The sequence below is a fragment of the Chiloscyllium punctatum genome, chromosome 42, assembly GCF_047496795.1.
Source record: "Chiloscyllium punctatum isolate Juve2018m chromosome 42, sChiPun1.3, whole genome shotgun sequence".
NCBI classification, from domain to species: Eukaryota; Metazoa; Chordata; class Chondrichthyes; order Orectolobiformes; family Hemiscylliidae; genus Chiloscyllium; species Chiloscyllium punctatum.
The window spans coordinates 23,331,971-23,356,353 of record NC_092780.1 but is presented as its reverse complement, the minus strand read 5'-3'; the positions used below and the strand labels follow the sequence as shown (position 1 = coordinate 23,356,353).

Genomic DNA, 24,383 nt, shown 5'->3' with positions numbered 1-24,383 from the left:
CATACAGGTCCTGGGCCTCCACCATCGCCACTCCCTCACCACCCGGCACCTGGAGGAAGAACACCTCATCTTCCGCCTCAGGACCCTTCAACCCCATGGCATCAATGTGAATTTCACCAGTTTTCTCATTTCCCCTCCCCCCACCTTATCTCAGTTCCAACCTTCCAGCTCAGCATTGTCCTCATGACCTGTCCCACCTGTCAACCTTCCTTCCTACCTATCCGCTCTACCCTCCACTCTGACCTATCACCTTTACCCCCACCCCCATCCATCTATTGCACTCTCAGCTACTTTCTCCCCAGCCCTACCCCTCACATTTATCTCTCCACCCCCGAGGTGCCCAGCCTCACTCCTGATGAAGGGCTTTTGCCCGATAAGTTGATTTTCCTACTCCTCAAATGCTGCCTGACCTCCCGTGCTTTTCCAGCACCACTTTAATCATTACTTTGATCAGCCCATCAAGCCACAATATTAAAACCAGCCAGACCTGCTCCTCCCACATAGTAGGCTGTTGTTAACAATAATATATTTGTTCTGTCTCACCTGTTTCCTTATAATTATGAATTTACATCTAATCCATTGTGCAACTCCAAAGTCACAGAGTTGTAGAGATGCACAGCACCGAAACACATCCTTCGGTCCAACTTGTCCATGCCAACCAGATATCCTAAATTAATCTAGTAAAGATAATCCTTCATAGATAATTACTTGAACTGAAATGCACAAACAGAGACTCCAGTAGCAGGAAACAATGCCATGAAAAATAGGCAAAAGATGTTGGATAATGGTTTGTTCAGGTTTTGTCTGTTAAAGTAAGGATGGCATCAGTAGAAATTTTCAATCAAAAATGTTACTGAGTGAAAACCTTTTTTTGGCTTTTCTGTCTTGATCATTTTTGAGTTGTTATCGTTTGAGGAATGGATGTTTAGGTTTTTAAAGTTTCTTCTTAAAACCATTTTAAATGTGTTTTTGTGTCTTTAATTCTGTTTATTATAAAGAAAGTCATTCCAACACATTGTCTGAAATGTATTTTTCCTCTATCACTAATACTCTAATAATTCAGAAACTAGCCTCTTAAATTACTTGAGCTCTGCTGCACAGTGTATCAAGCCAGACTCTGGGTATAGCACGTGGGAAATCAAGCCCCAAAATTCCCAGAGTCTTCGCAAAAGTTAAAGGTTTTATCAATTTATGCAAAATATCTGACCTGCCCTTGTTGACCCAATTTGGCAGAAAACACAGACCAGGCTTCTGTACTGAGCAAGAATGACCATTTAATTCATATAAACGGAATCTAGTGACTGCTAAACAACTGGAAACTGTTGTTATTTAACTCTACCAGTTCCAACTTCAACCTCCTTTATAACCCCTTTGCATACCTAAAGGCAATTACAGACAGAGAGGCAAATAAGGTTTGAGGGAAAAACAGAGAAGGCAGTTCAATTACCTCTCTCCAGAGTGCTACTAACAAAATCATCGTGATTAGGTTCCCTACAATATGGAAACAGGCCCTTCGGCTCAACAAGTCCACACTGACCCTCCAAAGAGTAGCCCATCCAGACCCATTCCCTCACCCAATGCACCAGTCACTATGGGCAATTTAGCATGGCCAATTCACATGACCTGCACAGCTTTGGATTGTGGAAGGAAATCGGAGCACCTGGACCAAACCGACACGGGGAGAATGTGCAAACTCCACACAGTCACCTGAGGCAGGAATGAAACCCAGGTCCCTGGCGCTGTGAGGCAGCAGGGCTAACCACTGAGACACCATGCTGCCCCAAAAGCAGAGTAGATTCCCTACAGTGTGGAAACAGGCCCTTCAGCCCAACAAGTCCACAATCAACCCTCCAAAGAGCAACCCACCCAGACCAATTCCCCTACATTTACCCCTGACTAATGCACCTAACACTACAGGCAATTTAGCACACCAAATCACCTAATCTGCACATCTTTGGACAGTGGGAGGAAACCCACACAGACAGGGGGAGAATGTGCAAACTCCACACAGACAGTTGCCGGAGGTGAAAATTGAACCGGTCCCTGGTGCTGTGAGGCAGCAGTGCTAACCACTGAGCTACTGTGCTGCCTAAACTTTGTTTAGTAGGACCTGCTATTGTTCTGTATCTCTTCTTCAGGTACTTTTCACTTACTTGAAGAAAGCATGGAGCAACAGTTTCACAAATGATAAAATCTCTGACTTATTGGTTAAAAACTAAAGCTTAGAACAACTGGTGAGAAAAAAATCATCTTTTTGTTTCAAGCTTCAGTTATTTTCTACACACCACCTCTCCTTCTTGACTTCCAAAGGCTTCTGGCCATATCGTTTACACCCATAAGCTGTTTAGCTACCAAGGAGCCAATCACATAATTGTTCGCCGGATTTTTGCTTTTGCGATTGACAAAGTTTTTTCCAGGGCATTTCACTAGAGCTGCAAAGGAGTGAGGAAATCAAGGACAGACCATCAAAGAGGAATAAGGAAAAAGTAAAGTTGCCAAAGCCCCAGTGGACCATAGGGCTGCTGTCTGATTAGAGAGAGAAAACTGGTAGTGGTTAAATCTGAGAATCACCACACCTGAGGCAAGGTTGAGAAGGAGTGACATCAATAATAATCTCAACCAGTGCAGGAATTGAACCCAGGCAGCTGGCATTGCAAACCAGCTGTGACTAGCAACTAACATAAAATAAAAAGTCAATATCCTCTATAGGCACATCAAACATAAAAGCATGGTAAAAGAAGAAGTCAGGCTAATCAAGAACAATAAAAAAAGGGATTTACACTTTAAGCATTAACTAAATATTTTGCATCTGTTTTTGCAAAGGACATAGATGCTATCCAGACCATTGTGAGAGAGGAGAAAATTTGATCATTGAGAGGGCTCAAAACTGATAAGGTGACATTGGATAAGCTACTTGTACTTAAAGTTGACAAAGCAACAGGACTGAATACAGCACAATTAAGGATATTGAAGGAATTGAGAGTTGAAGTTCTGGAAGTACTTGATATAATTTTCCAGTTTTCCCAAGATTCAGGACAGTGCCAGAGGAAATAAAGGTGCTCAAAGAAGGAATGTGAGGATAAACCCAGCAATTAGAGACTGTTTAGTTTACTGTCAGCAGTGGGGAACCCTCCAGAAACAATAATTAATATTTACAGGGACAATAGTTCTTACTTATAGAAGAGTGGAGAACATGAGGACATAAATTTAGAAATTTTCAAAAGTTACAAATGCAAAGTGGCGATCCAAATGTTATCACACTACAAGTAGTTGAATTCAGGAATTCATTGCCCAAAGGAATAATGAAGTGTTGTGAAGTTGAAGGTGTGTACTGTACCTTTAGGAGACAGTGAAAGCTGGTTTGCACTGAGAGCTTGCAGGCACCTGGTATGTGACTGACTAGCAGTCTCAGAGTATACTGGAAAATTGAAAAATATGTAATGTTTGGCTGTGAAACAAATACCTGACTTTTGGTTGCTATGTTGAAAACCATTCAAATTTAAACAGTTTAAATTATGCTCTAGGGTACTAAACCCAATCAAATTTGAATTTACTGTTTTGAACAACATTGAACCAATGAGACGATCTTATGTTTGGGATATAAAGAATCCAGCATTTTGTGAGTTAGCCAGAGAGCGTGGCCAATTGCCATAGCCAGAGTAACTGCCTGCAAAACATTCTCTAACAAAGGTACCTTTTTCATATGAAACATCTTTGCAATCAAACTCTGAAGACAACCCAGAGAGATCTACAGCTAGAGGAAGGAGGACACCAGAGATGATCACTGCTATCTGGTTTTGAAATGAAGTTGATGTAATTTTAATATGGGTTGTTATTGGAACAGCATATTGTTATAGAGTTAGAGGAGATAACAAGCAGTTAGGAGAAAGGGGGCTTAGAGTTGTAAATGGTTGTTGTTTAATGTTCACTTTTAGAGTTAAAGAATAATTTTTTTTTCTTTAAACAGTGGAATTTGGGAATTCTCTGTCACTGATACTTTAACAGATTTTAAGGCCTGGTGAGCTTTTCTGGGTGTTTGGTTAAATTAGCAGAAGGGTTCACTGCCGTGTTGTAATAGTTTGGGAGCTCGGGCCCATGATTTGGACAGGTTTAGACACATCCAATCTCAGATTTGGTCAGATTTGAACAGATTTTGGGAACGAAGACCCAGTAAATTGAAACACTTGTTGATTAGTATCCTAGATCTTTATATATAATGTAGCTGAGACAACTTGCTTAATTTTGGGTACTTATGGTTGGTTAAATTAAAAGTTACAGAAGTAGCTCTTAAAATTGCTAAAGAGGTTCTGGGGTTTGAAGATGATTTCCAAATTTGCCAAGAAAGTTTAGAAGGACAGAAAAAAGACCACACTTTTAGCATTAACAAATAGGTTAAAATTGGGTCTAACTAGGGACAAAAGGAAATTGTAAGGGAGTTCGTCAAGTATTTAGGTATGTCAGAGTAACAGACAAGTGCAGTTATCGTTTGCCATACATGTCATACAAGCCAAATGGTAGATAAGCCACAGGCAGTAATAAAACCAGCCCCTTTGTTGCCAATTCCCACATTTGAAGGATCTTTCATGTGGGTTATAATTGATTGTGTAGGTCCCCTCTCAAGAACTAAAAGTGGGAACCAATACTTGCGAACCATAATGGATGTGTCTACCAGATTTCCAGAGACAATTCCATTATGGAGTATTAAGGCAAAAAGGATGGTCGAGGAGTTAATAGCTTACTTCATGTGTTACAGGCTACCTAGAGAGTTTTAGTCAGACCAAGGGTCTAATTCTACTGCTAAGCAGTTTAAGGAAGTCATGGATAGTTTAGGCATACAGCACTTTATCAAATGTGTACCATCCTGAATCCCATGCTGAAAGGTGACATCAGACTCTGAAGACCATGTTAGGAGTGTACTGTCAGGATTACCTAAATGATTGAGATAAAGGTATCCCATTCCAATTGTTTGCCATTAGAGATGCCCCAAATGAATCTAGTTCGTTTACTCCTTTTGGGTTAATGTTCGGACATGAAGTGAGAGGCCTTTTGAAATTAATTAAAGAGAAATTGACAGGACTGAAGTCGGAGATCTCATACTTGGATTATGTATCTGAGGTGAGGGAGAGATTAAATCGGGGAGGTGATTTAGCTAAGCAGCACCTGAAGAGGATACAGCATAGAATGAAGCAGGTGGTAGACAAAAACTCTAAAATTCAGATGTTTACCCATGGGGGTGATGTATTAGTATTGTTACCCATGGTAGGAGATCCCTTCAAAGCCAGGTTGAGTAGTCCATTTTAAATTAAGTCATGTAAACTATCTGGTAAAGATGCCAGATAGGAAAAACCATATTGATATGTTATGTGAATATGTTGAAACCTTATTAAAATTGAGAAAGGGAACGGGAGAAACAGGTTTGAGTTTCAAATCAAACCCAGATGTCGTGGAGTTTGATATGCCTCAAAATATGTTTCGCGATGAGGAAGTCCTTAGGGAGTGAGATAGGTTAATGAACCATCTGTCTTAGGAGCAAAGAATCCCAATGAAAGGTTTATTGCAGCAATATGAGGACATATGCAAGAATAAGATGGGGAGGACTAATGCTATTATGCATAAGGTAGAAGTAGAGAGTGCTGTTCCAATAAAACAACACCTCTACAGGCTTAATCCTTTCAAAGCCACACAGGCCCAGAAGGAAGTGAATGCAATGCTTAACAAAGATATCATCGAAATAAGTCAGAGCAATTAGAGTTTGCCAATCGGAATTAGTTCCCAAACCTGATGGGACTTTGTGTGGACTATCGGAAGCTCAAAACTGTGACAAAATCGGACTCATACCTAAAACCATGATTGAATGACTACAATCGAGAAAGTTGGACAAGCCAGTTACATCACTAAGTTGGACTTACTTACTGCATGGTTATTGTCAGGTTCCTTTATCAGAGAAAGTGAAATAAATTCTGCATTTGTAACTCCAAATGGGAAAAATCAATTCAAACTGATGCCCTTTGAAATGAAGAATGCACCGGCCACATTGCAAAGACTCAGGAACAGAGTTGTAGCTGGGCTACCCAACTGTGCAGTCTATCCGGATGATGTAGTGGTCTTTGATAAGTCATGGATAGATCTCATGGTACAGTTGGCAGAGCTCTTTGATGAAGAGAAGCAAAACTGGTAATAAACTTAAAGAAAATAGAATTCACAAAGCAGAGGTGACATTCTTGGGACATAACATCAGTTATTGACCCCAAGGAACTCAAAGACAAAGGCCAATGAGGAATTTCCATGACCAACCTCATAGAAAGAGGTGCTTCAATTTTTGGGAATAAGTGGATTCTATTGGAAGTTTGTTCCAAACTTCAGCAGCATGATGGGGCACCGCAAGCAGATTTACTGACACAGAACCCAAAATTTCAGTGGACAGAACAATGCCAGGAAATTCTTAAATATGACAGTTTAAAAGCAGTATTAACCACTGCACCAGTTTCAGCTACACCAAACTTTTTGAAACTCTTCAAAGTTGCAATCAATATAGTAGTTGGAGCTGTACTGCTACAGGAAGATAACAATGGATTTGAATGGCCAGTTAGTTACTTTTTGGATATAGAGAGAATAAGCAAACTCCACACAGACAGTTGCCTGAGGCTAGAATCGAACTCGGGTCCTTGACACTGTGAGCCAGCAGTGCTAGCCACGAAGCCATCATGCCACCCTTTAGGTGATGGAGCCATCCTGACCATTTCAAAACCAGGCACCAACATCAGCACAGCCCCTCCATCTACAAACACTGTCCAGAGGGGCTGAAAATTAAAACCCACTGAGTCAAAACCAGAAAGCTTAAGTTAGAAGATTTAGTTCAGTACATAAACTGAAATAAAGAGAATGGAAATCCAATGCAATTAGGAAAGAAAGCTAAATAGACAAAATAATTTTTATACAAACCTTTTTTTTTCGATCAACAATAACTTTAATTGGATGGAATAACAGTTCACATTGTGAAAGTACATTTTTAGTGTCACTTTCATTGTGTGCCAGGACTTCAAATGACTGAAGTTATGCTGAATGAACAGGCCATAAGATGTGCAGGCTAGGTGAATTGGCCAAGCTAAGTTGCCCACAGTGTCAGGGGTAAATGTAGCGAAACAAGTCTGGGTGGGTTACTCTTTGGACTTACTAAGGGCCTGCTTCCATACCACAGGGAATCTAATCTAATACTGGATGGGGATAGCATCATTGTTCTTTCAATTGGAGAATTCAGAGCAATGTTTCCAACAAGAGTATAAGTTTAATAAGTCCCCACCGCCAACACCCCAAACAGAGGTATTCATGGAGGTAGATAATATCCAGAGTTTTCTAACTTAAGGAGTAATAGAGTCATAGAGATGTACAGCATGGAAACAGACCCTTCGGTCCAACCTGTCCATGCCGACCAGATATCCTAACCCAATCTAGTCCCACCTGCCAGCACCCGGCCCATATCCCTCCAAACCCTTCCTATTCATATACCCATACAAATGTCTCTGAAATGTTGCAATTGTACCAGCCTCCACCACATCCTCTGGCAGCTCATTCTATACACGTACCACCCTCTGCATGAAGAAGTTACCCCTTAAATCTCTTTTATATCTTTCCCCTCTCACCCTAGACCTATGCCCTCTAGTTCTGGACTCCCCGACCCCAGGGAAAAGACTTTGCCTATTTATCCTATCCATGCCCCTCATAATTTTGTAAACCTCAATAAGATCACCCCTCAGCCTCCGACACTCCAGGGAAAACAGTCCCAGCCTGTTCAGCCTCTCCCTATAGCTCAAATCATCCAACCCTGGCAACATCCTTGTCAATCTTTTCTGAACCCTTTCAAGTTTCACAACATCTTTCCGATAGGAAGGGGACAAAAATTGAATGCAATATTTCAACAGTGGCCTAACCAATGTCATGTATAGCCACAACATGACCTCCCAACTCCTGTACTCAATACTCTGACCAATAAAAGAAAGCATACCAAACGCCTTCTTCACTATCCTATTTACCTGCGACTCCACTTTCAAGGAACTATGAACCTGCACTCCAAGGTCTCGTTGTTCAGCAACACTCCCTAGGACCTTACCATTAAGTGTATAAGTCCTGCTAAGATTTGCTTTCCCAAAAATGCAGCACCTCGCATTTATCTGAATTAAGCTCCATCTGCCACTTCTCAGCCCATTGGCCCATCTGGTCCAGATCCTGTTGTAGTCTGAGGTCATCTTCTTAGCTGCCCACTACACCTCAAATTTTGGTGTCATCTGCAAATTTACTAACTGTACCTCTTATGCTCGCATCCAAATCATTTATGTAAATGACAAAAAGTAGAGGACCCAGCACCGATCCTTGTGGCACTCCACTGGTCACAGGCCTCCAGTCTGAAAAATAACCTTCCACCACCACTGTCTTCTACCTTTGAGACAGTTCTGTATCCAAATGGCTAGTTCTCCCTGTATTCCATGGGATCTAACCTTGCCAATCAGTCTCCCATGGGGAATCTTGTCGAACGCCTTACTGAAGTCCGTATAGATCACATCTACTGCTCTGCCCTCATCAATCTTCTTTGTTACTTCTTCAAAAACCTCAATCAAGTTTGTGAGACATGATTCCCATGCACAAAGCCATGTTGACTATCCCGAATCAGTCCTTGCCTTTCCAAATACACGTACATCCTATCCCTCAGGATTCCCTCCAACAACTTGCTCACCAGTCTATATTCCCTGGCTCGTCTTTACTGCCCTTCTTAAACAATGGCACCACGTTTGCCAACCTCTAGTCTTCCGGCACCTCACCTGTGACTGTCGATTATTCAAATACCTCAGCAAGAGGCCCAACAATCACTTCTCTAGCTTCTCACAGAGTTCTGGGGTACACCTGATCAGGTCCTGGGGATTTATCCACTTTTAACCATTTCAAGACATCCAGCATTTCCTCCTCTGTAATCTGGACATTTTGCAAGATGTCACCATCTATTTCCCTACAGTCTATATCTTCCATATCCTTGTCCACAATAAATACTGATGCAAAATATTCATTTAGTATCTCCCCCATTTTCTGTGGCTCCAGACAAAGGCCGCCTTGCTGATCTTTCAGGGGACCTATTCTCTCCCTGGTTACCATTTTGTCCTTAATATATTTGTAAAATCCCTTTGGATTCTCTTTAATTCTATTTGCCAAAGCTATCTCATGTCCCCTTTTTGCCCTCCTGATTTCCCTCTTCAGTATACTCCTACTTCCTTTATACTCTTCTAAGGATTCACTCGATCTATCCTGTCTATACCTGACATATGCTTCCTTCTTTTTCTTAACCAAACCCTCAATTTCTTTAGTCATCCAGCATTCCCTATGCCTACCAGCCTTCCCTTTCACCCTGACAGGAATATACTTTCTCTGGATTCTTGTTATCACATTTCTGAAAGTTTCCCATTTTCCAGCCATCTCTTTACCTGCGAACATCTGCCTCCAATCAGCTTTCGAAAGTTCTTGCCTAATTCTGTCAAAATTGGCCTTTCTCCAATTTAGAACTTCAACTTTTAGATCTGGTCTATCCTTTTCCATCACTATTTTAAAATGAATAGAATTATGGTCGCTGGCCCCAAAGTGCTCCCCCACTGACACCTCAGTCACCTGCCCTGCCTTATTTCCCAAGGGTAGGTCAAGTTTTGCACCTTCTCTAGTAGGTACATCCACATACTGAATCAGAAAATTGTCTTGTACACACTTAAGAAATTCCTCTCCATCTAAACCTTTAACACTATAGCAGTCCTAGTTGATGTTTGGAAAGTTAAAATCCTCTTCCATAACTACCCTATTATTCTTACAGATAGCTGAGATCTCCTTACAAGTTTGTTTCTCAATTTCCCTCTGACTATTGGGGGGTCTATAATACAATCCCAATAAGGTGATCATCCCTTTCTTATTTCTCCGTTCCACCCAAATAACTTCCCTGGATGTATTTCTGGTAATATCCTCCCTCAGCACAGCTGTAATGCTATCCCTTATCAAAAATGCCACTCCCCCTCCTCTCTTGCCTCCCTTTCTATTCTTCCTGTAGCATTTGTATCCTGGAACATTAAGCTGCCAGTCCTGCCCATCCCTGAGTTATGTTTCTGTAATTGCTATGACATCCCTGTCCCATGTTCCTAACCATGCCCTGAGTTCATCTGCCTTCCGTGTTAAGCCCCTTGCATTGAAATAAATGCAGTTTAATTTATTAGTCCTACCTTATCTCTGCCAGCCCTGTCTGTTTGACTCCCTTCTGTTCTCAACTGTACCCGTCTCAGATTGATCTCTTTCCTCACTATCTCCCTGGGTCCCACCCCCCCACCTTACTAGTTTAAATCCTCCCAAGCAGTTCTAGCAAATTTCCCTGCCAGTATATTAGTCCCCTTATTATTTAGGTGCAATCTGTCCTTCTTGTACAGGTCACTTCTACCCCAAAAGAGATTCCAATGATCCAAAAATGTGAATCCTTCTCCCATACACCAGCTCCTCAGCCATGCATTCATCTGCTCTATCCTCCTATTCCTGCCCTCACTAGCTTGTAGCACTTGGAGTAATCCAGATATTACTATCCTTGAGGACCTCTTTTTAAAATTTTTGCCTAACTCTCTGTAATCTCCCTTCAGAATCTCAACCTTTTTCCCTTCCTATATCATTGGTTCCAATGTGGACAATGACCTCTTGCTGGCCCCTCTCCCCTGTGAGAACATTCTGCACCGTCTCTGAGACATCCTTGATCCTGGCACCAGAGAAACAACACAAGATTCTGTTTTTTCCCTGCTGGCCACAGAAATGTCTGACTGTACCTCAGACTACAGAATCCCCTAAGATGGAGGACGGGAAAAATTTCTGGCTGTAAGAGCTGCTCCTTTTTTTGAGGTATTTTAGGTGCTGGAGGTGATTTACTCGAATTCCAGGAGCAGCAATTACTGTTTTATACGCTATTGCATTATTTTGGAACTTTGGAAAAAAAAGTCAAAACAACTGCAGTTTAAAAGGGAGAAGAGCAGATAAAGGAAGCACACAACCTAGCAACACAAAAGATAATCTAAAAATGTATCTGCAGCAAAACAGGATAGTGCATAGTTCACACTATGGTATCTCTGTTAGGTGGTATCTCTGTTAGGTTGACATATACATGGCATATCTGTTCACAATCCAAAATCCCTGTTTTAGGCTGTTTTGAAACTGTTTAGACAACTTATGAAACTAACTGAGGAACATAAATTATACAATTCCCTGAAACCTATCCTTTGTCATTTAGCCCAAATTCCTATTGATTCTAATAAACATAAGGATAATAAATGTGAAATTCTGATTAATTAATATCATTACTATAAAATTAATTCCAAAGGATTTGAAATCAATTTGTCTTATGGCTTAATTTAAATATTTAATTCCTAATTTTTATCTATTTTCTTTCAGCATGTACCTCAGAACGTCTTACAAAATCATTGTCATTTTAGTGATCCTGATTTCGACTATGATACTTTTTCACATGACAAGTAATCCTTCAAGGAATTTACTTCCAGTCATGAAAATGAAGAAGCAGATTGATAACTGGCACTTGAACCTCACACCACCAGAAAAACTAACCTTTCTGTCACCATATGGAGGAAGCTGGTAAGCCTAGTTGTCAAAATTTATCATTTAAAATTTAATTCTGCTCTGAAAATGTTGAAATGTATTCTTAATTATGTCCTTGCAAACAACTAAAAACTGTTGTTTTACATGCAGATATTTCACATTTCCTTTATTTCAAGCAGAAAATTTACAGCATAGAATCTATCTCTGAAGAGCACTTAAATCTCAAAATTGTTGGTGATTCCTGTCTCTGTCCTGCACTTCTGACTCACCCAGTCCCTATGTCAGATTGGCTTTTGGAGATCCTGTGCATTTTCCCTGGATATTATACGAATGAGTGAAGAATCCTCAAGGTTACCACTGCCAATAACAGTGCTCACCCATGGACTGTTTGTGGACACAGTGCAATAGCAGATCAACGCCTTTCTCAGTACCAGCCCTACCTTTATCTGCTACCACTTATCTGTCCCAAACGGACAACTGACTCTCAATGTCAAGACTAAACCTGTCTTTGGGAAGCAGTTCAGTGCAATGCAATTAACAAAAACATGTTGCAGACAGGGCAAAGGCTGGTAAGAAAAGGTGGTTAGATGAGCAGAGACATTGTGGATGTCAAACAAATGTGTGATTCTGAATGGAATGGATCAGGAGGTAAGTACCATTCAATAGTCAACAAAGTATTGATAAGTAACTCTTCTGGAACAGTATTGAAAGCCTAAATTAATAAAGGTGAACATAGACATCAGTCCTTTATAAAAAGGAACAAAGCAACTCATTGACTGCAGGAGCCATAGGTCACATAGGAATTCTGAAGGTTTGACCTTCTAGAGGTTTAGAAACACATGAGGGGCATGGAGAGGGTAAATAGACAAAGTCTTTTCCCTGAGTTGGGGGAGTCCAGAGCTAGAGGGCATAGGTTTAGGGTGAGAGGGGAAAGATTTGAAAGGGTCCTATGGGCAAATTTTTCACACAGAGTGTGGTGCTTGTATGGAACGAGCTGCCAGAGGAAGTGCTGGAGGCTGGTACAATTAGAACATTTAAAAGGCATCTCCATGGGTATATGAGGAGGAAGGGTTTAGAGGGATAGGGCCAAGTGCTGGCAAATTGGACGAGATTAGGTTAGGATATCTGGTCGGCATTGTCGAGTTGGACCAAAAGGGTCTGTTTTCATGCTGTACATCTCTATGACTCTATCACATTATGGGGACATGACTGACAAGATAACCCATCCTGATCCTGTTTCAGCTATTGTGTTTAAAAGAGTAACCAACAGAATATCCATTTGGTAAGCATAAAGGACACAAAAAGTAATATATCTATCTTAATTCTGTGAAATGCCTTTGGAAATATATTTTTGTTTAATCATAGGCCATTTCTTAAATGTATATGTTCTTGCTCTAAGTAAGAAATACACTGAATGTTACAAATCTTGAAATGAGTAGACTTGTTAAAAAATAATTGGTGACACGTGAAAAGATAACAGTCCTGGTAGTATAGCAGAGCCTAAGAGAAAATGATAAAGAATATTGAAAAATATAAATACTATTCCTAAAATGGTTCATTATTATTTGAAGATAGTAAATGTAAATATGTAACTATGTACAGTAAAGAAAAAAAGAAATATCAAATGTATTAATACTATGAAGTATTAAAGTACTCTTGGCATCTCTGTGTCCTTTCAATGTATTTTTAAGTGATTTTAAGCTCATAGTGCATTTGCTAAAGGAGTTGAAACTGATATATTGATGGTAATAAGCATCTACAGTAAGCTGTGTACAGATATGTAAGGCAGTCACTAAATAAAGTACATAATTCACATCATAGTTAGCCTTGATGCTGCTTAGCGATACATGGGCTAGAGCTACATTTTAATAGTTCATGAAAAACAATCCATATATCACTCATGTGCAGTTCAAGAGTCAGTTTTTCAATCAGTTTGTAATCATAGAAAAGCAAAAGATGACTGCATGCAGCTGAAGGAATGTTGTTAGCTGCCTGTACAATGCTGGGATCCATTCTGTGGAAAAGATTTGGCCTAAAAAGAAGCTTTGATTGCCATTGGTAGTTTAGTGGACCTGAGAGTAGAGGAAGGAAAATCCATAGCAGTACTTGTTTGGTGAAGTTGAAGAACACTGGAATTCAAAGAGATTTGGGGCAGTTTAAAAAAAGCTGAAATTGCGATAGTAATGAGACTTTTGCAAAAAGTTTCAGGACTCCTTGGGATTGCAATCTCAAGAGAAGAGATTAAACCACCAGGATGTGAGCAGTCATTTAGACAAGTCAGAGTGAAATAGCTTTCAGGGCATTCTGGGCTAGATCTTCAAAAGTGAAGAATTGAAATTCTTCTTGAAAGTGAAAGAAGTTAAATCAGGTTTTGTGATCCATAGTGTTGTCAACAACTGGGTCAATTGAGAAGTGGAGGAGATCTGTCTTGACCACATCTTCTATTTGATACACATTGAGGCAGCTCTGACCACAGTTTGGCTATTGGTTTTGCCGTACGGAGAGTAAATTTTATTTTGTTTGCTCAAACTATGGCATTTTAAGGTTTTACTCTCTTAGCAAGTACCTGGTATTTCAAATATAGTCGATTTCTAAAAGAAAGATTACTGGTCCCTAGCCAGCTCAAGACAATATTGCCTGGCATCATAACACCAGTTTAAGAACAAAAACAGAAATTGCTGGAGAATCTTAGCACATCTAGCACATCTGGAGACAAAAGAGAGTCAGCATTTCTTCAGAAGAGTGACTGGAACCAAAATATTAAATCTACTTTCTATCCACAGTAGCTGCCAGACTTGCTGAGTTTCTCCAACAATTTATATTTTCCTTTCAGATTTCTAGCATCAGCAGTTCTTTGTGTTTTTGTAACCGGATACTAACATGTGTTTGCACCAGTGTGAAGAGCACATACCAACATAGAGAAGAATGAGAGTTTGAGTGGTGTCAGAAATCCATTGTATTGCAGAGCAGTAGATGTCATTTGGCTGGAAATTGACTAACAACTTAATTGGACGTTAGTGTCACAATTCACAAGTTGCTCATGCCCAATATTCTCAACATGGCAAATGTATGAAATCCATCTACCAAAGTCAATGAAATGGTTGTGCCACAACCCATTGCACTGGCTGTGCTGCTGTAGAATCTTTCATGCTGCCTGTGAGTTCTTCACACAGCAGAGGGCCCAGTAGCATTGACTGAGCACTTGGAAAGGCAGGCTGCCTTCTTAATGCATGATAGTACTTTAAAGGCAAGCTTCACAAAATGTTTGTTGCAATGGAAATTCCTGTAAAATGAGTGCCAGGACAGGAGGAGAGATGAATCATGGTTGATCAAGTGTTAGAGACAAGTGGTGGAGGTGTGCAGATGAAGATTTGCTATTGTGTTTCAAGGGAGCTGAAAACTATCAAAAGCAATCTTCAGGAGGGAGTCGGAACAAGTGTACAGTGCTTTCAACATTTTGATCTGGGGACTTACCAGCAGTGGCACAAGCAGTCTAATAATCTCACGTGGGTGGTCAGACTCAGTGAATGCATCTTCACATGACATCTCTTTTCTGCTAGCTAGCTAACTGATGAAGGAGTTGCACTTCAAAAGCTAGTACTTCCAAATAAACCTGTTGGACTGTAACCTGGTGTTGTGTGATTTTTAACTTTGTCCACCCCAGTCCAACAATGGCACCTCCACATCATTTCCAATCACCAAACCACCAACCTCTCGTGCTGCTCAATGCACCACATTTCCATCGTTCATTGAAAATCGCTCTGCAACCTCAGGCCTCATGTCTAACATCCGTGTACTAAGCCTCACTCTCATACACCTACCTCACTGCTTTCACAAGTGTCCAACTATACAGCAGGGAAAGGAACAGCAGTTGCTATGCCACATAATTGGCAACCTTTTGCCCTCACACTCTCAGGAAAGAAGTGTCAGGGAACAATCCCACAGGCGATAATTCTCTGTATCATGGGTTCTATAGCAACCAATAACTTGCAGCTTTGTAAAAATTAAATATCCATGCAATGTGGCTGTTGCTAGCTGTGTCTGCATTTATTGATCATCTCCAATTTCCTTTAAGGTGGTGGTGGTCTTCTTGAACTGCTGTTGTCCATTTGGTGTACACTGACAACACCATTCGGGAGGGAGTTTCAGGTGTTTTACTCAACAACACTAAAGGTTTGGGGATATATTTCTAAATCAGGATGCTGAGTGCCTTGGAGGGAAAATTGCTGTTAGTGATATTCCTATGTATCTCCTGTTCTTGTCCTTACATTTTAGTGACCGTGGGTTTGGAAGATACCAAGGTACATGTCTGCAGCTGACACACAATACTGCTGCTGAGCTTCAGTGTTGGAGGGAGTCAATGTGTATAGACATAGTTAGAGGCAAGCGGACCACTTTGTCAGCTTCCTGAGTGTTGTTTTAGTTCCACTCATTCAGGCGAGAGGGGAATACTCCTGACCTGTGCCTTGTAGATTGTAGATTGTGGACATGCGTTGGGTGTGTCAGGAGGTGAGCTACTTGTAGCACAATTCCAAGCTTTTGGCTTGTACGTGTAGTCTCAACACTTAGGTGACTATTCCAATTCAGCTATTGCCTAGTGGTAAACTCCAAGGATGTTGATAGTGGGAGATTCAGTGATGGTGAGGTCATTGAAAATGTCAAGGAGTGATGTTCAGGTTTTGTCTTGTTGGAAATGGACTTGGCCTGAAAAGTGTCTGGCATGAATTTTACTTACCAGCCCAAACATGAAGATTGTTCAGGTTTTGCGACCTTTGGACATAGATTGTTTTCAGGCCTGAGGAGCTGTGAATGGTGCCTAATATTGTGCAGTCATGAGCAAACATCTCCGCTTTCAGCCTAGAAAGAGAGGGAAGGTCATTGATAAAGCAGCTGAAGATGTATGGTCTAGGAACTCCTGCCGTGGTACCCTGGAGCTGAGATAACAACAACCACAATGTGTCTCCTTTGTGCCAGGTATGACTCCAACCATCAGAGAGTGTTCTCCCTATTTCCCATTGAATCTGGCTTTACCATAGATTCTTGATGCCATGCTAAGTCAAATGCAGTTCTTGATTTCAAGAGTAGTCATTCATATTCACCTCAGGAATTCAGCTGTTTTATCCATGTTTAAACCAAGGCAGCAGTGATGTTAGGAGGTGAGTATGGAGTCATAGAATCATAGAGACGTTGAGTCCGACCAGATATCCCAACCTAATCTAGAGCTATCTGCCAGCACTTGGCCCACATCCCTCTAAACCCTTCCTATTCAAATACCCATCTAAATGCCTTTTAAATGCTGTAATTGTACCAGCCTCTCCCACCTCTTCTGGCAGCTCATTCCATACACAGCACCACCCTCTGCATGAAAAGGTTGCCCCTAGGTCCCTTTTATATCTTTTCCATCTCACCTTAGACATATGCCCTCTAGTTCTGGACTCCCTGACCCCAGGAAAAAGACTTTGTCTATTTATCCTATCCATGCCCCTCATAATTTTATCAACCTCTATAAGCTCCGATGCCCCAGAGAAAACAGCCCCAGCCTATTCAACCTCTCCCTATAGCTCAAATCCTCCAATCCTGGCAATATCCTTGTAAATTCTGAACCCTTTCAAGTTTCACAGTATCCTTCCAATAGGAAGGAGACCAGAATTGCCCGCAATATGCTAAAAGTGGCCTAACCAAGGTCCTGTACAACTGCAACATGACCGCCCAACTCCTGTATTCAATGCTAATCCTGGTGGAAACCAAAATGAGCACCAGCGAGCAGTGCATTGTTAAGCGATAGCATTGCATATGATATCACTTTAATATGACCACCTGATGGGGCGGTAATTGACTGATTTAGCTTTGTCCTGTTTTTTGTTACAGGACATGCCAGGCATAATTTCCAGATAGTCAGGTAGATGCCAGCGCTGGTGTTGGTGAAACAACTTTGTCCAGCAACTTCTGGAGTACGTTGCTTCAGTACTATTAACAGATTGTTGTCAGGGGCCATAGGCTTGGCAATTCTCAATGCCTCCAGCCAATTCTTGGCATCACAGAGTGAATCCGATTGACTGAAGGCTGACATCTGTGATCGTAGGATCCTCTGGAAGAGTCAATAAATTGTGCACTGATAAAGCACAGCAGGTCAGGCAGCACCTGAGGAGCAGGAGAAATGACATTTTGGGCATAACCCCTTCATCAGAAATGCAGAGGGGGAAGGGGGCTGAGAGATAAATAGAGTTAGGGGGTGGGGCTAGGAGAAAGGTATTTGGGATGGCGTTAGGTGGGCAAAGGTAGGAGGTGATTGTGATAGGATGGTGGGAAGTGTGAAGTGGCTAGGTGGGAAGGAAGATGGACAGATCAAGAGGGCGGAGCTGAGTCAGGGGACTGGATCTGGGATTGGGTGGGGTGAGGGGAGATCTGGAAACTGGTGAATTCAATGTTTATGCCATGAGGTTGAAGGCTCAAGGCCCAAGATGAGCTGTTCCTCCGGCGGGTTGCAGGTGGCCTTGTGTAGGCAATGGAGGATGCTCAGAATTGACGTGTCATGGGGGGAGTGGAGGGGGCGTTAAAGTAGATGGCCACAGAAAGGAAGGTTGGTTGGTGCATACGGACCAGAGATGTTCCCTGAAGCAATGTGCGAGTTTGTGTTTGATCTCTCTGATGTAGAGGAGGCCGCAGAAAGCAACAGATACAGTAAATGAGGTTGGAGGATGTGTAAATAAATCTCTGCTGGATGTGGAATGATCCTTTGGGACCTTAGACAGAGATGACGGGGGAGGTGTGGGTGCAGGTTTTGCACATCTTATGGTGACAAGGGGATGGTGCTAAGTGTGGAGAGGGATTGCTGGGGACCTAATGAGGGAGTCCCAGAGGGAATGGTCCCTGTGGAATGCAGATAGGGGTGGGGAGGAAAATATATTTTTGGTGGTGGGGTCTGATTGTAGGTGGCAAAAATGGTGGAGGATGATACATTGGATTTGAAGATTAGTGAGTTGGAATGTGAGTACTGGGGGATTCTACCCTGGTTGTGGTTTGGTGGGTAGAGTTCAAGGGTGGAGGTGCAGGAAATGGAGGAGGTGCACTGGATGGCATTGTTGACCACGCGGGAGAGGAATTTATGATCCTGGAAGTAGGAAGACATCTGGGACATCTTGGAGTGGAATCGCTCATCCTGGGAGCAGATACGGCAGAGGCAGAGGACCTGGGAGTAAGGGATCACACTTTTACATGAGGTCGGTGGAAAGAGGTGTAGTCAAGGTAGCTATGGGAGTCGGTGGCTTTGATGTAGATGTCAGTGTTAAGTCAATCACCAGAGATGGAGATGGAGAGGTCCAGGAAGGGGAGGAACATGTCAGAGATGGTCTGTGTATATTTGAGGTCAGGGTGGAAGGTGTGGGTGAAGTGGATGAACTGCTCATTCTCCTCATGGGAGCATATGGCAGCACCAATACAGTCATCGATGTCACAGAGGAAAAGGTGGGGGACAGTGCCAGTGTAACTGCTGAAGATGGACTGTTCCACATATCCCACAAAGAGGCAGGTATAGCTGGGACCCATGCGGGTACCCATACCCACCCCTCTGAAATCCACCCTGAAGCTCTTCAAATAGAACCTGAAAAAAATCGCATATCCTGCTCCTCAGATGCTGCCTGGCCGGCTGTGCTTTCTCCAGCGCCACACTTTATCGACTCTGAACTCTCCAACATCTGCAGTCTCACTATCTCCTACCTCTAGATGAGACCAAGGTGGATCACCCATTTGGCACTTCTGACTGAAGATTGTTGCAAATATTTCAATCTTACCTTTTGGGCTGATATACGTGGCTACCCCATCATTGAGGATTGGAATATCTCGGGTACAGTATCCATCAGTGAGTTGTTTAATTGCTCACCATCATATAGGGCTGAATGTAGCAGGACTGCAGCGCCTAGATTTGATCCATGATTTGTGGAATAAGACCAGAGGATAAGACCAAGTAGGAGCAGAACTAGGCCATTTGGCCATCAAGTATATTCTACCATTCAATCATGGCTGACATATTTCTCAACCACGTAGCCTTTGTCTATCACTTGCTGCTTACATTGTTTGGCACACAGGTATTCCATTGCTTAGATAATGTTCAATACCATTCCTCAGATACTAAAGCAGTTCATGTCCAAATTTAGCAAGACTCAGACAATATCTAGACTTGGACTGAAAAGTGCTAAGTAGCATTCACACCACATAAAGGACAGGCAATGACCAGCTCCAATAAAAGACAATATAACCATCACCCCTTGACATTCAATAGTGTAACCGTCATTGAATCCCCCCATTATCTACATACTGCGGGCTACCATTGAGCAGAAACTGAACTGAACCAGCCATACGTACAGTAGCAATAAGAGCAGGTCAGAGATTAGGAATCTTATAGCAAGTAACTCACCTCCTGATTCCCCAAAGTGTGCCCACCACCTAAAAGGCACAAGTCAAGTGCATGATAGAATACTCTCCACTTCCCTGGATGAATGCCTGGACAAAGCAGCCACTTGCTACTTGATTAGCACCACAACTGCAAACAGCAACGCCTTCCAATACTAATGCACAGTTGCATCAGTACAGACTATCTACAAGGTGCGTTGTAGAAATTCACAAAAGCTCCTTCAAAAGCACCTTCAAAACCCATGACCATTTCCATCTCAAAGAATAACAGCAACAGATACATGGGAACACCACCACTTGTAAGTTCCCCTTCAAGCCACTCATTGGAAATATGTCACTGATCCTTCAATGATGATGGGTCAAAATTCTGGAATTCCTGTCTGACAGCATTGTGGGTCAACCTACAGCAAAGACAGCTCACCACCACCTTCTCAAGGGCAACTAGGAATGGGCAATAAATGCTGACCCAGATAGTGACACCCACAACCTATTAGCAAATAAAAGGCCAGTTTTCAAGGTTGGAAAAGTAGAAATTTTGCACCACAGAGAAAAGACTACATGATGGAATACTATCAGAAACATAGAAATGCTTTAAGTTATATTACAATACGACACAGGAATTGAATATATGTACACAGACTGCAATCAGCCCAGCTTTTCTTTTGAGACTGCACATATCTCAACCTCAACTTCATCAGACGAATTGGAGGGGATTGAACATTTGCAGGAGAACAACTGGTCCAGTAGCATTGAGCTGTCCAAGTAGTGGTCGAGGAACAAATAGCTATTGGCCAATCCATCAGGGGTGGGTGGGGCAGAGGGAGCAACCAGTAGAAGACTTCATTGGGCTCAAAGCAGAACCCAAAGATCAACAGAAATCACTTATATTCGAATGAGAAAGCTTTTTAACATTGTCATTAACATTTATCATTGACAAGTTCACAAACTTCACAGGATTGATGGATATGTTCAATCCTCTTCCAAAATAGTACAGTCCAATGTCAGTGAGAGAGATAGTCCTTAGTGAGAAGCAGTCTTTCAGTGGCCCTTGTGAGAGGCTGGAAAAGTTCACCAGTCAAAAATTACAATGGGCAACTGAAATATCCCTCATGATCAGCAAATCAAGGGAGATAAGCTGCATATGATTCCATCAGATCCAGATCTCAAATCCAAGACAAGGTCTCATCGTCCAAGATACTTAAAAAAACGAGGCTCCAATTAGAAAAGCATTGCATGATACAGGAGTCCAGAATATCACAAGGGTATAGTACTCAGTTCAAAAGAGCAGTTAACTTCCAAGAAAGACAGTAAGGAGATTAGGGGTCATGAAACAATAACAACATTTAAAAATAACTATATTCTTGAGGAAGAAATATAAGAGATAGAAGATCCTCCAGTTATCCACAGTTCAGAAGCAGGGCCAACAATCCACAAGCAAGTGTTCGCCATTATGCCAAACTTGAACAGAAAGCATTCCAGGTAAAGTTTGAACATTCCAAACCAATTGCTTTTGTGAACTCAGAGACTTGCGGAAAGGTAGAATATTCATAAGTGTAATATAATGATATCCATATCCATTTTGGAGACATGGATAGAGCAGGAACAGGAATGATTGTTGCAAATTCTGGGATATAGATGTTTCAATAACAACAGAGAAGATGGTAAAGAGGGGGAGGTGTGGCATTGTTAGTCAAGGACAGTATTACGGTGGACATTTGAGGACTCGTCTACTGAGGTAATATGGGCTGAGGTTAGAAACAGGAAAGGAGAGGTGACCCTGTTGGGAGTTTTCTATTGGCATCCAAATAGTTTCAGAGATGTAGAGGACAGGATAGCAAAGATAATTCTGGATAGGAGCGAGAGTAACGGTAATTATTATGGGGGACTGAATACTGTAGTTCGAGAACTTTAAATGGGTCAGTTCTTGTCCAATGTCTGCAGAGGATTTTCTGACACAGTATGTAGACAGGTCAACAAGGGACAAGGCCACATTGGATTTGGTACTGGGTAATGAACCCGGCCAGGTGTTAGATTTGGAGATAGATGAGCACTTTGGTGATAGTGACCACAATTCAGTTATGTTTACTTTAGTGATGGAAAGGGATAGGTATATACCGTAGGACAAGAGTTATTGCTGGGGAAAAGGCAATTATGATGTGATTAGGTAAGATTTAGGATTCATAGGAGGGGGAAGGAAACTGCAGGGGATGGGCATAATTGAAATGTGGAGCTTATTCAAGGAACAACTTCTGTGTATCAGGCATGGAGGAAGTAGTTGAGTGAGGGAACTGGGATGTAAGTAAAGAAGTTGAATGTCTTGTCAAGAGTAAAAAGAATGTTAGGATGAGATGTGAAAGCTCAGTTAGGGCACTTGAGAGATACACGTTAGCCAGGAAAGACCTAAAGAGAGAGCTAAGAAGAACCAGGAGGGGACATGAGAATTCATTGATATATAGAATCGAGGAAAACCCAAAAGCTTTCTAAATGTAGATCACAGATAAAAGAATGATTAGAGTAAGATTAGGGCCAATCAAAGATAGTAGTGGGAAGTTGTGCGTGGAGACTGAGAGAATAGGGGAAGCTCTAAATGAATATTTTTCATCAGAATTCACACTTGAAAAAGACAATGTTGTTGAGGAGAATACTGACATATAGGCTATTAGACTAGATGGGATTGAGATTGCCAAGGAGGAAGTGTTAACAATTCTGGAAAGTGTGAAAATGGATGCCATTTGGGCCCGATGGGATTTATCCTAGGATTCTCTGTGAAGTCAGGGAGGAGATTGCAGAGTCTTTGGCTTTGATCTTTATGTCGTCGTTGTCTACAGTAATAGTGACAGAGGACTGGAGGATAGCAAATCTTGTCCCTTTGTTCAAGAAGGGGAGTAGAGACAACCCTGGTAATTATAGGCCTGTGAGCCTTACTTCGGTTATGGATGAGTCATTGGAAAAGGTTATAAGAAATAGGATTTATAATCATCTAGAGAGGAATAAATTGATTAGAAATAGTCAACACATTTTGTGAAGGGTAGGTCGTATCTCACAAAACTTATTGAGTTCTTTGAGATGGTTACCAAACAGGTGGACAAGGGTAAAGCAGTTGATGTGGTGTATATGGATTTCAGTAAGGTGTTTGGTAAGGTTCCCCACAGTAGGCTATTGCAGAAAATATGGAGGCATGGGATTGAGGGTGATTTTGCGGTTTGGATCTGAAATTGGCTCACTGAAAGAAAACAGAATCTGGTGGTTGATGGGAAATGTTCATCCTGGAATTCAGTTACTAGTGGTGTACCACAAGAACCTGTTTTGGGGCCACTGCTGTTTGTCATTTAAATAAATGACCTAGATGAGGGTGTAGAAGGATGGATTAGTAAATTTGTGGATGACACTAAGGTTGGTGGAGTTGTGGATAGTGCTGAAGGATGTTGTAGGTTGCAGAGAGACATAGATAAGCTGCAGAGCTGGACTAACAGATGGCAAATGGAGTTTAATGTGGAAAAGTGTGAGGTGATTCACTTTGGGAGGAGCAACAGGAATGTAGAGTAGTGGGTGAATGGTAAGATTCTTGGTAGTGTAGGTGAGCAGACACATCTCGGTATCCATGAACATAGTTCCCTGAAAGTTGCCATCCAGGTTAATAGGGTTGTTAAGAAGACTGATGGTGTGTTAGCTTTTATTGATCGAGGGATTGAGTTTCGGAGCTACGAGGTCATGATGCAGCTCTACAAAACTCTGGTAAGGCCACACTTGGAGTATTGCATACCGTTCTGGTCACTGCATTACAGGAAAGATGTGGAAGCTTTGGAAAGGTTTCAAAGGAGATTTACTGGGATGTTGCCTGGTATGGAGGGAAGGTCTTATGAGGAAAGACTGAGGGACTTAAGGCTGCTTTTGTTAGAGAGAATAAGGTTGAGAGGAGACTTAATTGAGACATATAAGATAATCAGAGGGTTAGATAGGATGGACACTGAGAGCATTTTTTTCTCCCATGGTGATGGCTAGCACAAGAGGATATAGTTTTAAATTGAGGGGTGATAGACATAGGACAGATGTCAGATGTAGTTTCTTTACTCAGAGAGTAATAGGTGCGTGGAACACACTGCCTACAGCAGTACTAGACTCCCCAATTTTAAGGGCATTTAAATGGTCATTGGATAGACATACACTTTAGATTGGTTTCACAGGTCAGCGCGACATCAAGGGCCGAAGGGCCTGTATTGCACTGTAATGTTTTATGTTCTATAATTGTAATATGGGTTGACTGTAGGGAGAAACAGCTTGGGGAAGATGTTGTAATAAATAATTGCACTGAAAGAGCTCATGTTCATGTTACAATGGCGCCACACATTCTATGACATCACACA

The 24,383-nt window shown here is 41.7% G+C and overlaps 1 protein-coding gene across 1 annotated transcript in view; it reads left to right on the top strand.

Moving 5' to 3' along the window:
- The window catches only part of LOC140465579 (beta-1,4 N-acetylgalactosaminyltransferase 2-like), a 100,168-nt gene that overhangs the window by 23,064 nt on the left and 52,721 nt on the right, over positions 1-24,383 (top strand). Inside the window, exon 2 of the mRNA XM_072561121.1 lies at positions 11,449-11,646. Within this exon, the coding sequence (XP_072417222.1) occupies positions 11,450-11,646 (197 nt within the window). The 5' untranslated portion in view covers position 11,449. The remainder of the gene's footprint in view (positions 1-11,448; positions 11,647-24,383) is intronic.